The sequence below is a fragment of the Panthera onca genome, chromosome B3, assembly GCF_046562875.1.
Source record: "Panthera onca isolate mPanOnc1 chromosome B3, mPanOnc1 haplotype 2, whole genome shotgun sequence".
Classification (NCBI taxonomy): domain Eukaryota; kingdom Metazoa; phylum Chordata; class Mammalia; order Carnivora; family Felidae; genus Panthera; species Panthera onca.
Window position 1 is genome coordinate 67,535,268 of NC_138344.1, and position 12,987 is coordinate 67,548,254.

At 39.0% G+C, this 12,987-nt stretch overlaps 2 protein-coding genes across 3 annotated transcripts in view; both read left to right on the top strand.

Annotated features, from left to right (window-relative positions):
• Nucleotides 1-1,490: 1,490 nt before the first annotated feature.
• Nucleotides 1,491-10,944, top strand: ZNF770 (zinc finger protein 770). Of its 2 annotated transcripts, none has more exons than XM_060619012.3 (2): nucleotides 1,491-1,653; nucleotides 6,459-10,944. In XM_060619012.3, exons 1-2 carry the CDS (start codon nucleotides 1,622-1,624, stop codon nucleotides 8,287-8,289), a joined length of 1,863 nt encoding a protein of 620 aa, XP_060474995.1. In that variant the 5' UTR covers nucleotides 1,491-1,621; the 3' UTR covers nucleotides 8,290-10,944. The 2 variants fall into 2 exon arrangements, with proteins under 2 accessions (XP_060474995.1, XP_060474993.1); XM_060619010.3 differs by having other exon boundaries at nucleotides 1,532-1,653; nucleotides 6,155-10,944.
• AQR (aquarius intron-binding spliceosomal factor) overlaps nucleotides 7,471-12,987 on the top strand; it is a 106,111-nt gene continuing 100,594 nt past the window's right edge. Inside the window, exon 1 of the mRNA XM_060619009.3 lies at nucleotides 7,471-7,567. The gene's annotated coding sequence lies outside the window, so the exon portion shown is untranslated. The remainder of the gene's footprint in view (nucleotides 7,568-12,987) is intronic.

The following is a 12,987-nucleotide window of genomic DNA, read 5'->3' on the forward strand; positions in this document are numbered from 1 at the left end:
TTGCAGAGGTAAGATACTAACTCAAAGGTATGTCTTGCCATTTTTCCTTGTCACTACCATCCCTCCCTACAATGTTCTATCCTGCCCTTACAGTTTCTGTTTATCCATATTGTACCCATTGCTGAGTCCCCATTCAAATCTTACCTAATCAGTGAAATCTTTCTGATGACCTATTTGTGATAACTTCTCCTTTTCCCCCAGAAGCCTCCTGAGATGGCTTTCAGAGTGAATGGGGGAAAGTTATGATGTAGGGTATGTGGCCTTGGAGAATTGCTTATTCATGTCTCATCTGTGTTCCACACTCCAAATTCAGGCTCTTGGTGCAAAGGCCTATGTATTTTGCAGGCAATGCACCCTCCATTGGTTCCAAATCTCACGTAATATTCTCTCACAGTTTCATATCTTTCCTGAGGATTTATGTGGCTGGTGATGGATGCAATTGTTTGCATGGTTTAGTCAGCTGAACTTCCAGGAGAAGCTGCAGAATGGAGCAAGTCCCCAAGGGTTATCTGAACACACAGAGTCCCCATACTGGGGTTAGTACTTAGGACACCTAAAGGTTTTCCCCTCCTCTCTCTGTCTCTGCTTCTGTTGAAAGTAAGGGCTTCAACCTTTTCCAAATGTGACTCCTCCAAGGTTGCTATATAAAAAGCAAAAGCTTATTTTCTATTAGCCATTTCCTCATGTTACCACACGGAAAATAGACACTTACTTTTCACTGGCCCAACTTTTTCCTTTTTAAATAGAGGAACGTATATCGACATTAGAAATAACCATTTTTGTTGTCAGTGGTCCTTGAAAAGTAATGCAGGAAGTTACTTACAGTTGAAAGAAAATGTGCTTGTTACCTGTCCTCATGACCTCATCTCTCAAGCTGAGACAGTTACAGTCTGAACCTGCAAAAATCCACAATAATTTTCCAATGTCTTTTGTACTTAAAATTTCGGGTAGATCTTATTCACATCTTAAACATCTTATTCAATAATAATGTGCCACCCAAGTCTGTAACTTAACTACAACATTTAACCCTTACTTGTGTCCACATACAATACAGAGATGATCTATAATTTGAGAAGAAGTAGTGAATTAAAAGTTCAGGTCTAGTACTAGCTTACCTGTGTTCAAATTCCATCTCTACCATCTATCAGCTGTGTGACATGGTGTGTTTCTTATCGCCTCAGCCTCATTTTGCTCATTTTTAAAATGAGATCCTATCACTTTATAAAGTTGTGTTTAATATAAAAAGTAATACATGATAAAGCTATTTAAGGGCTTACTACGCTCTAGGCACTATGTTGAGCACTTTACATTCATCTCATCGAATTGTCAGAGCCATCTCAACAAACGCCCTTCTCCACTTGTCTATTCTCTTCCGCCCGCGAGGGCACTGCGGTGTGGGCGGCGCTGGGGGTAGGGACCCACCTCTGGAGCCCCCACCCACCACCACCCAGCCCCCTGGCAGACCACGCCTAAGGAAGGGCGGCCCTGGGGTGGGGGGAGCCGGTTTCCAGCCGGACCGCGTCCCTGGGCGCTCCCGAGCGCCGCGCCTGCGCGCTCAGCCCGTCGCCGCGCCAGCCCTGCGGACGTGCGCCCGTAGCCTTCGCGGCGTCTGGGCCCTGAGATGCGCGCCTACCCGGTCCGTGCCAGCTCCAGGTGCGTGAGGAGGACTTGAGGAGTCCGTGTGTGAGGTGGAGCGATCCTCGGGAAGGGTCGGGCCTGCCTCGATCTCTCCAAGGTGTCCGGGGACCCATAGCGGGGGCGCCAAGACCTTAGCCCCTTTCCTTTTCCACTTCCCCGCCTCCCGACTGCGTCTCATGGGGGACGGCAGTCTGTCTCCTAGAGGAAGGCGCAGAAAGGATGCTTTTCCCCTGCTGTGGGTCGAGTCTCCTGTGGCATTTTTCCCCTGGCTGCGGCCAAAGCAGTTTTCACCCTTCCTTTCCTAGTGTGGGATTTTGCAGTCTCTGGATTCGGCTGGACCCCCTAGGTGCTTATTGGTTGTGGACGATTAGGGCCAGATGTCAGGGTCCTCTGTCCATTTCAGCCCCTCTGGGACGAGAGGTGAGGGTTCAAGGCCACGAGAGTGGGCCAGGGGAAGTGGGGCAGAAGCGGCCACAAAGGAGGAAAGGTTGTGATCAATGTCGCCAGAGATTATTCCCCAGCTGGAAGTGATCCAAGTTTCTCTCCGGTCTTTTTTTGTTCACTTGCTTTTTGTGAGATCCTTATTTCGCTTTGATGGTGTTAGGTAAGGGTAAAAAACCAACAGGCTTTCAGTCGGGAAGCGTCTTGGAATTTTTTAAATCGGTTTTTACAGTCTTCCAACAGAGTGTTGTCTTGCAGTTGTCAGAATAATCTTCAGGTTGAACCTCTGAGGTTTACTTTTTTTTATTTTCAATTTAACATAGGAAAAACAACATGGTGTTGGCTTGGTCTTGTTTGTTTGTTTGTTTGTTTCTTCTTTGGGATTACCAACAACAAAAATATCAATTGAGAGCACAGAGAATCAGTTGAAGTGGGATTTGGAGCTTTATCAAATTAATATGCACCCTGTATAAGTACATAGGGTACCGCACTTGGAGCATTGGGGATCCCGAAGCTATGGCTTATAAATAGCAGATGAGATCACTGGTTGCCACCAATGGTTCCAACAGTACAGGGCTCCCAGTAAGTGCTTTCCCACATGGTGTGAAGGCAAGTGACAACAGAATACAGTTTTAGTGCTAGTGGTAGGTGATCAGCCATAGACACTTTCTGGCATAGGAACCCTGTTAGAATCGGAGATGGTTGTTGTATGTGGTGCAAGTGTGGGATTTTTTCAAGAGTATTCCATGGAAACTATTAAAGAGGAAAACTGTACAGTAGGAATCGAGGAGGTCAGCTGTAGGCCAGAATCCTCTGTGTGATCTTTCAGGCCTGACTGTAGACAATTGCATGGTTTTGGCTGGCTGGCCTTCTGGAGGAAACTGCCCTCTTCACACCAGACTTGTGCATGGCCAGTTTCTGGGGGGAGTTGCAGTCAAGGACTCACTCCTTCCCTCCTGCTACCCAGGCTTATACTAGACTGCATTGTTGGTTCAGGTACTTCCATTCTGAAAGATCTTGGCTGAAGTATTTCCCAGGTGCCTCTGTGCCCACCAAGACCTCTTTGGGTAGGTGGGGGGAGGGACTTGCTTGAGGTACTTTTCTCCGTTTTGACTCAGGACCTTTCCACTCCTTCGTCTTCCCTTCCTTCGTCTTCCCCTGGCCCACAGATCCATGAGGAGGCAGAAGCCTTTTTGTTCTGGCCTCCTCTGCAGAGAGATGATTGTGTGCACTGCATCCATCTGATCCTCACCTAGTATAGTTCTGTTCAATGGACCCTGGGGAACCAGTACTTGTTTTGTTTTGCCTTTTGCTTGCACTGTGGCAGTAAGTGAATAAAGGCTTGATTATTACTTTCATTTTGGCTCATTGTCCTAATTGACCACCTTGACACCTGATAGCTCGACAGGAATGAAATAAATTGCCAAGTTCTTGGCAATTTACTGGATTCATGACTTAATTTTAATACCCAAAACTGTTGCTGTGTTAGCATGTTTAGGGATTTGGAGGTTGTTCACCAGTAACTCCGTGTAATGAAAATGCATATTAATAGCACCAACAGCTGATTGTCACTAACATGGATATCTGCGTTATATAGTACATTTTGTAAATTAATATAGTGGCTTGTAGTCAGTCTTTTATTTTGCATAGACTAGTGTGGCATATTCCATTTGGCCTCTAATTAAATTTTTTGATAAATTTGGGGGGTTATATGGGCCAAGTGAAGAAAATCAGATACTGTTGCTTTCCTTAGTAATCCTGTCTCATCCTGTGGGCCCCAATCCTACCTAATAGATTATTTGGTTACTTTGAATAAAGTGATTGATTTGTTGTGGGTTCCTCTGTCTAGTGTTGTCTGAAGAGATAACACCAGGAACAGCTTTCACAAACTTTCTTAATCTTTATACAGAAGTTTCACAAAACCGTATTTATCTTTACTATTTGTAATACAATCTGATATATTCTACTTTTTATTAAACAAAATTGCTGATCATAACCCACTATATTGATTTCATAATCCATTAGTGGGTAGCGATGTACACTTTGAAAAACAGAGATACAGCAACTGGTAGAAGATACTTGCTCAGTAAATGAATTTTTTGCATGTTTCTAATTCACATTGCTGAAGAGAACCACAGTGGGTGTGTTTGTGACTTTGTGTTTAAGGTGTCTAATAGGACAAGGCAGTTAATAGCAAATAGCATATATGTTGAATATTCGCAAGATCAGCTGACAGAAAGAAGAACGCGGAGTTTCTGGTAGATTGATCAACTTTCTGATCTCAACGAGAAAATACATTAGATGAGAAAGCTAGAGGAGCTTTTTTTTTTTTTTTTTTTTTTTAAATCTCTGATCCCCTTATTTAAGGTAGTAAAAGGATTAGAAGAAAATTGGTTTCTGATAAAAGGGAAGATAGGTTTTTGTGAAAATACCTGGTAAACTTTTGAATGTGTCCTCCAGGGGGATATTGGAGAAACCATTTTTATCTTCATATTAACTTCAAGACCAAAATGATCCTTTTATTATATTGTCTGAAAAGTGAACCACACTCAACTTTCAAATTACTTAGCCATTGATAAATATAGAAGTAGCCAATTTGCCTCATTGCTTTTGTACATGTCTTTTGAGAGCTGAACAACAAAATGCAAAGAAGACATAACTACAAATTTAGTTAATGTATTTATTTCTTAGGTAGAAACCCTAAAAAATTATGCAGACAAGGATAAAGCTTTAAAATTTGATTACTGTTGAGCTAAGTAATACCTTACATTTGTGTATTGCTTCACAGTTTTCCAGCACATTCAGATGCATTATCTCCATGATTCTCACAACTTGATATGGTAGGCAGGCCAGGAGGCATTTTTCCCATTTTAGAGATGAAGAATCTGTATTTCTTTCTTTCTGCCACTGAGATCATATGGTGACAAATCTAGGACTAGAACCCCAGTTATCTGGGCCATTTTCTCCCAGCTGTCCATGTTGTCTTTGTTGGTCCAAAGAAGTAATTAAAAGTAAATACTGTTATGGGCGCCTGGATGACTCAGTCAGTTGAGCGGCTGACTCCATTTAGGCTCAGGCGTTGATCCCAGGGTCATGGGATCAAGCCCTGCATCAGGCTCTGAGCTGAGCATGGAGCCTACTTGGGATTCTGTCTCTCTCTCCCTCTGCCCCTTTGCCCCGTTCACACTCTCTCTATATAAAAATAAAAATAAAAAAATAAATACTGTTAATGAGGTGGCTAAGAAATCCAACTTTGGTATCTGAAACATTGCCTTCTCAGATTGTGCCCATGGTATGCTATAATTAAATGCAAATACATCTTATTTTTAGTATTATATTTTAATTCTTACACTTCTTACCTGTCTAGATTAATTTTTTTTAAATGACAAAACAAATACTGACAAAGCTACTTACTAGAGAACTAGGAAAATTGGAATTAAAAGGTCTATTTAATGTTAAGAAATTCATTTCAGTCCCCTTTTAATGCATTATCTCAATTAGAAATCCAACTAATATTGATTTTTAGATATATATTTTTTAATTTATTTTTTTAATTTCCCTCTCTTAATGTTTATTTATTTTTGACAGAGAGAGAGCATGAGTGAGGTGGAGGAGGGGCAGAGAGAGGGAGATGGGATCCAAAGTGGGCTCTGTGCTGACAGCAAAAAGCCCATTGTGGGGCTTAAACTGAGGAACTGCAAGATTATGACCTGAGTCGAAGTCAGACGCTGAACCAACTGAACCACCCGGGCGCTCCTAATTTTATTTTTTTTAAGTAAACTCTATACCCAACTTGGGTCTTGAACTCACAACCCTGAGATCAAGAGTCCTATGCTCTATCTCCTGAGTCAGCTAGACGCCCCTAAAGATTTCTTTAATTTAAAGACTCATCATTTCTATGTATGAAGTTAGTTTTATGATTCTAAAGTATTCATCTAAAATAGTTATTAACTTACTTATAAACATAGAAAAAGTCCAGGTTCCTCTCTACCCTTAATATCTTTAGCCAAAGACAAATTATTTCTTTTCATATGAATAAGTTTTAAATTAATACATTTTTATTTTTAATTTTTAGACGTCTGTGGAGTTTAAGAACATGGAGTTCATCAGAGTATATCACTGAAGAATATGATGGCTGAAAACAATTTAAAAATGCTAAAGATTCAACAGTGTGTAGTAGCCAACAAACTACCTAGAAACAGGCCATATATTTGCAATATTTGCTTCAAGCACTTTGAAACGCCATCAAAATTAGCTAGGCATTATCTCATTCATACTGGTCAAAAGCCATTTGAATGTGATGTGTGTCATAAAACTTTTAGACAACTGGTTCATCTGGAGAGACATCAACTAACTCATAATCTGCCTTTTAAATGTAGCATTTGTCAACGCCACTTTAAAAATCTGAAGACGTTTGTGAAGCACCAACAACTTCACAATGAAACCTACCAGAATGACGTTAAACAGGTCAGAAGATTGCTGGAGGCCAAGCAAGAAAAGCCGGTATATGGGATGTATCATACTTTTACCACAGAGGAAAGATGGGCATTACACCCGTGCTCTAAATCTGATCCTGCATACAGCCCTACAAAGAAAAGAAAGAATATTCATGCATGTACGATCTGCGGCAAGATGTTTCCATCACAATCAAAACTTGATAGGCATGCACTTATTCATACTGGTCAGAGGCCTTTTAAGTGTGTCCTGTGCAGTAAGTCTTTCCGACAGTCAACTCATTTAAAAATTCATCAACTCACGCATTCAGAAGAAAGACCTTTTCAATGTTGTTTTTGTCAAAAAGGATTTAAGATTCAAAGCAAACTTCTGAAGCATAAACAAATCCATACCAGGAATAAGACCTTTCAGACTCTTTCATTAAAGGTGAAGAGTCCAGAATCATGCCTGCTGCCTAATAAATTAAATGCAAAGCAGGATAGTTTGGAAAATGGTGATTTAGGTGAATCTGAGGAGAATAATCCACTTGATGTCCACTCTATTTATATCGTCCCTTTTCAGTGTCCAGAGTGTGAAGAGTGTTTTGAATCAGAGCAGATTCTCAATGGACATAAGTGTTTTCCTGCCAGAGGTGGCAAAATGCCAAGCAGGCTCAAAAGAAGCCACAACTATAAAACCGTTGTTAAAAAAATCTTGGCTAAACTTAAACGTGCTGGGGGTAAGAAATTAGATAATCTTCGATCTGAGAAAAAAGTATTTAAAAACAATTTCTTGGAAAATTGTGATCTTATTTCTGGTGAGCAGAGCCCTGAACAAACCCAGAGAACATTTATGGGTCCTCTTGGCAAGCATGGAACATACAAGACAGTTGGCAATAAAAAGAAGAAAACATTGACTTTGCCATTTTCTTGGCAAAAACACTTCCAGAACCAAAATGTGGGTAAAAACTTGAAAGGTATCCTTACGACAGAAAACATGTTAACTATAGATAATTCAGCGAATAATAAAGACGTATCTATCTACGGTTCATCAGGTGAGGAATTCTTTAATAACTGTGAAGTGCTTCAGTGTGGTTTTTCAGTTCCAAGTGAAAACCTACATACTGGACATAAGATGTGTCCTTGTGACAAATGTGAGAAAGTGTTCCCTTCTATATCCAAACTACAAAGACACTATTTAATTCATACTGGACAGAGGCCTTTTGGCTGTAATGTTTGTGGGAAATCTTTTAGACAGTCAGCTCATTTAAAAAGACACAAATTAACTCATATTGATAAGATTCCTTATAGACGATCTCTTTGCCAAGTAGAATTTGAAAATTTGAACCAACTTCTCATTCATCCAGGTGATAATGTTAACTATAATGCTTCCCAACAATGTCAGACTCCCGGTTTCCAAAAATATGAGGCCTCAGAGTCAGATCAAATATCAGAAATAAAAGTTAAGGCAGAATCGGAGGATTTCATTCTTAGTCCCCCCTATAGGAACAGGCAGCCCTATCTCTCCAGTGTACTTTTGCAGTCAGAGCAGAGCCATCACGGTCACTGTTGTGGTTATTCAGGGCGGGCGGAGAGGAATGATGGCCTTCTCTACCAATGCAGCGTTTGTTCCAAGAGTTTTAGATCTCCATCTAAACTGGAAAGACACTATCTAATTCACGCAGGGCAGAAGCCATTTGAATGCTCAGTCTGTGGCAAAACATTCAGACAGGCTCCTCATTGGAAGAGACATCAACTTACTCACTTTAAGGAGTGACTAACCACAAGAGAAAGTGGTTCTCAAATTCAGTTACGTAACTGACAGAACCAGTAACACATTCGTAGTCTCTGATAATCTTGGTCTTAAAGCCTGTATCATTTTAAATGTATTTTTACTAAAAGGCCTTCACTAGGTTGGGTGATTTCATAGGCAGTTGCTTGTTCTGCATAGTAGGAAGCAAGATACAGTATGTAGAAAATTAATAGGATGTTTTAGGAACAGCCAAATTAAATTTAGGGGGAAGAACATGGTTTGATGCCACACAGTAAGCATTTATTTTATTTTAATATATACTTTGGCTGTACTGAAAATATAAATCCAAGATGTGGTACAATAACTCAGTTCATTCATTTTTTTTTTTTTAAAGGACTTATTCCTTAAGGCATGCCATCTCCTTAAGACTGAGAGGTAAAAATTGGTTTTTAGCTGCAGCAAATAGCCCCACTACATTTTACTTGTTTTATATTTCACACGAAAGCATAATTTTGTCCACCTATGGCTCAAATTCCATTGCAAAATTTTTTTCTCTTGTAAGTAAAAAATACAAAAGCAGTAAAAGTGAAGATGGATGAGAAAATCACAGTATTATTTTCATTGGTCTTTTGCAAGCTATTCTTAGGATTCTAGTAGCTTCACCTCCTTTTCCACAAGTGATTAGAATTGGTTTTTTGCCCAGCTTGCTGTTTTTCCCAAATTTAAAAGTAGGAGAGAAGTTAGTATGCACCTGTATACATTTACCATGTTTACTTATCAGGAATATTGTCCAAGTGCCATAATCTCTTTGATGTTCTGTATGCAGTGTTATCTTTTCAGAGGAATAAATGCAATTCATCTATTTACTTGGTGATTGACAGCAGTAGCTGTAGACTTAAGACTCCCCTTTAGATCTGCATCTCCCTAAGACTTTGATTTACTTTAGTAAAACTTTGTTTTAATGCCTCATGCATTGGGTGGTTATATGACTTAAGTAAATCTGTTAAGTTTGATCAAATGGCAAGGACTAGGTCTAGTTCTAGTTTATTTTCTTTTTGATTTTTTTTAATGTTTATTTATTTTTGAGAGAGAGTGAGAGCATGAGTGGGGGAGGGGCAGAGAGAGAGATGGAGACACAGAATCTGAAGCAGGCTCCAGGCTCTGAGCTGTCAGCACAGAGCCCAATGCTGGACTCGAAACTATGAACCGTGAGATCATGACCTGAGCCAAAGTCAGAGGCTTAACCAACTAAGCCACCCAGATGTCCCAGGTCTAGTTCTAGTTTTTAAGTCTATGTTTCTTGCAAGAGTCTAATGCTAAAGAACATTATTTTGATAATTCATAAATTGTTTTGATAAGTAAGGTAATTATTCCCATATAGGAATAAAGTGCTTGCAGAATTGAGGGTATCCTTTTTCTAAACAGCACTGTCATTATTTGGGAAATATTGAATCTTAAGCTATAAAAGACTTACACAACCACAAATTGTCCTTCATATTTGCCATTTTTTAGTAAAATCTTTAAGAATGAGATTTCTTAGTAATTAAAGAAAATAACCATTAGCTTTCTAAAAGAACAGGTGGGTATTTGTCCTATCACAAATATAGTGGCAAGCCCTCTATTGAGAATGGATAAAATGAACATTCTTTGCTTTGTAAGCTCTGTGTCATACTCTAAAAATTGTCTTTGTGTAGCAGGAGAGAGGAGGGGACATTGGTATCTTCTTTTCCAAATGCATTTTGAGAACCTTGGGTTTAATACACAGACATAAAACAACAGTACAGAGAATGCTCAGTGATGTATAAATGTGCAGGAGAATCATGTTTTAAAGAATAATTTATCTTCGATTTCCTTCAGATATGTTCCTCCAGTGCAGGCAACATGATGGTTTACAGAATTTGCTGTACACAAAACTTTTCAAGAACATACCTATTGCATAAAAACAAGGAATAACTAGTTCCTGTTTTCCAAGAATATAGGTTCAAGGGGTTTTCGTCTGAAGTTATGTATTTTGGGATTTTCCAAAACTATTTATGTAATTTTATTTGAAGTAAATGTCTCATTTAGTCCTTTCCCATCCCAAACAGGGAGAGTTCTAATAGTGTTGTGCTTGTATGATTATTAGACTTTCTTTACTTAAGTGATAACTACTATACTTTTTTTTGGCCCATGCCTTTTCAAGCTGTTTCATATTGAAAGTTGGAATATTGTACAAATTTTGTCAAAGATGTACTGTAGTGCTATTTGAAGTACCTGTAACAAAATACTTATTTACCTTTATCATTGCAAGCTTCTTGTGGAAACTTTATAGGAATGAAAGTAAACTGTATACATCCATAAGAAGATTAAACATTAGATGTTACATGATTTGCTGCATGCTAGAACTGTTGGTATTGTTGAATCAATCACTTTGGTTTTCTGAAAAAATAAACTTTATAAATATCTTTAAGGAGATTTATTAAAATTTTTTTGTTTCGGTGATTCCAGGCTATAGCATGATTACTTCCTGAAGTAGTTTGATTGGCTGAGTTAGTGGAATTATTGTTTCTTGTTTTGTACTGCAGTAGGGCCAACAATTTTAGGACAAAATGTGTGTGTGTTGAAGGAAAGTAGATGGTGATTAAGAGTCTTGGAGAATTCAGATTTCAGAATATTTTAAAAATAAACTTTCAAATTATACAGTTTGGACTTTTTTTTTTCTTTAAAAAGGGAAAATCACATAATACTGGCATAAGGTACCAATTGCCAAACACTTTCCTGGGCCCACTCCAATCCACCTTCTACACTGAATTTCCTAACATGGATATTTAATCATTTCCATTTTTACCTATTTTTTAAAGTTTATTTATTTATTTTGAGAGAGAGGGGGAGAGAGAGAACCCCAAGCAGGCTCCATGCTAACAGCATGGGGCTTGAACCCCGGAACCGTGAGATCGTGACCTGAGCCAAAAGGAGTGTGGGACGCTCATTTGACTGAGCCACCCAGGTGCCCCGACTTATTTTTTACTTTTCCTTTTTATTACATTTCTTTGATAGCTTCTTTTTTTTTTTTAATGTTTATTTATTTTAGAGAGATTGAGCAGGGGAGGGGCAGAGAGAGAAGGAGACACAGAATCTGAAGCAGGCTCCAGACTCAGCTGTCTACACAGAGTCCGATGCGGGGCTCAAACTAATGAACCGCGAGATCATGACCTGAGCTGAAGTCGGACGCTTAACCGACTGAGCCAGCCAGGAGCCCCTGATACCTTCTTATCACCTACAAAAGGATATGTTAACTCCATTTCATGTCACATGATCTACCTGCTTAACCATTTATCCTCTGCCCTTCCTTTCCAGATTTGTACTAAAGAAATACAGAATTAGTTCCTCCCATGTATATTCTTGTCTCCATCTGGTTTACCTACTATTATTTTAAATTAGATATAGACTTTCACACTCTACTCAAAGATTAAATTTAGTTGAGCCGGATTTTATTTGGTTTTCCATAATTATGGGGAAAACTAAAGTTTAAAACTGGCTTGCAGAAAACTTTTTTTGAAATGATGAACTGATTTATTATTATTATTTTTTATTTTTAAGTAATCTCTATCCCAACATGGGGCTTGAACTCACAACCCTGACATCAAGAGTCACGTGTTCTACTGGCTGAGTCAGCCAGGCACCCTGAAAATATTTCAATTTACATGTTACAGAAGACAACCTATTAGAACTACAGTTTTAAGACATAGCAACAATTTTGAAGTCTAGGTAACTTATGAGAATTTTTTGTTAGAAATAACATTTTCAAGGACTACTGTTTGTTTTAGTAATCTCTACACTGAACACAGGAGCTCAAACTCAAAGCTCTGAAATCAAGAATCCATGCTCCACCTGCTGAGCCAGCCAAGCGCCCCAAGGTGTGTTTGATGGTACAGAATATCTGCTCTTTACAATCAGGGAAAGAACATTTAATTCCTGTCTTGTCGAGCTTTCTGTTGCTGGTTAGAAGAGCTTAAGTTTCAGGGCTAACTGCTGGAGTTCTGTTAGCATTAGGAGGGGGAAAGAACTGAAAAGAAAAATGACGCCATGGTATTATTAAACGAATATGGAACACATAATATTTTGCATATACATTGGCAAGTTTCTACTCATGCTTTGAGTTTGAACTTAAATGTTACAACTTCCTTCGGAAGCTTTTCTGATTTGCCTTAAACACTCCATCCCCTATGCTCGCACTGCTTTTCGTTTATAACTCTCTTGTCACTGTTGATCAGTGGTTTTTAAACTTTAGTGTGCACTGAAATCATGTAAAGGGTTTGTTAAAAGCACAGATTACTAAACCGCACCCTCAGAGTTTCTGATGTCTGGTGTTGGGCCCAGGAATTTGCACTTATGCAGGTTAGCTGTTATTGCTATATTGAGACTACTACCCTTTGAGAATCACTGAACAAAACTACATGCTTCTGGAAAGCAAGGGAATGCATCTTTTTATGTTTTCTATTTTACATATACAATATAAAACAGTATGGATATGGATAATGGTCAAATTTGAAGTTGTGTTTGGAAAGAAGGGAGGATAGGCAATCAAAAATTTCCACTGCGCTTAGAGTAAAAAGAGATAGCCCTTAAGACAAACAACGTCAGTCTTATCTGTTCTCAGGTTACTGTTATATTTTTTTCCTTTATGTTGAAAATGCATTTTACACTTACTTCCTCCATTGCCTCTTCAGTCACTAACCTCTT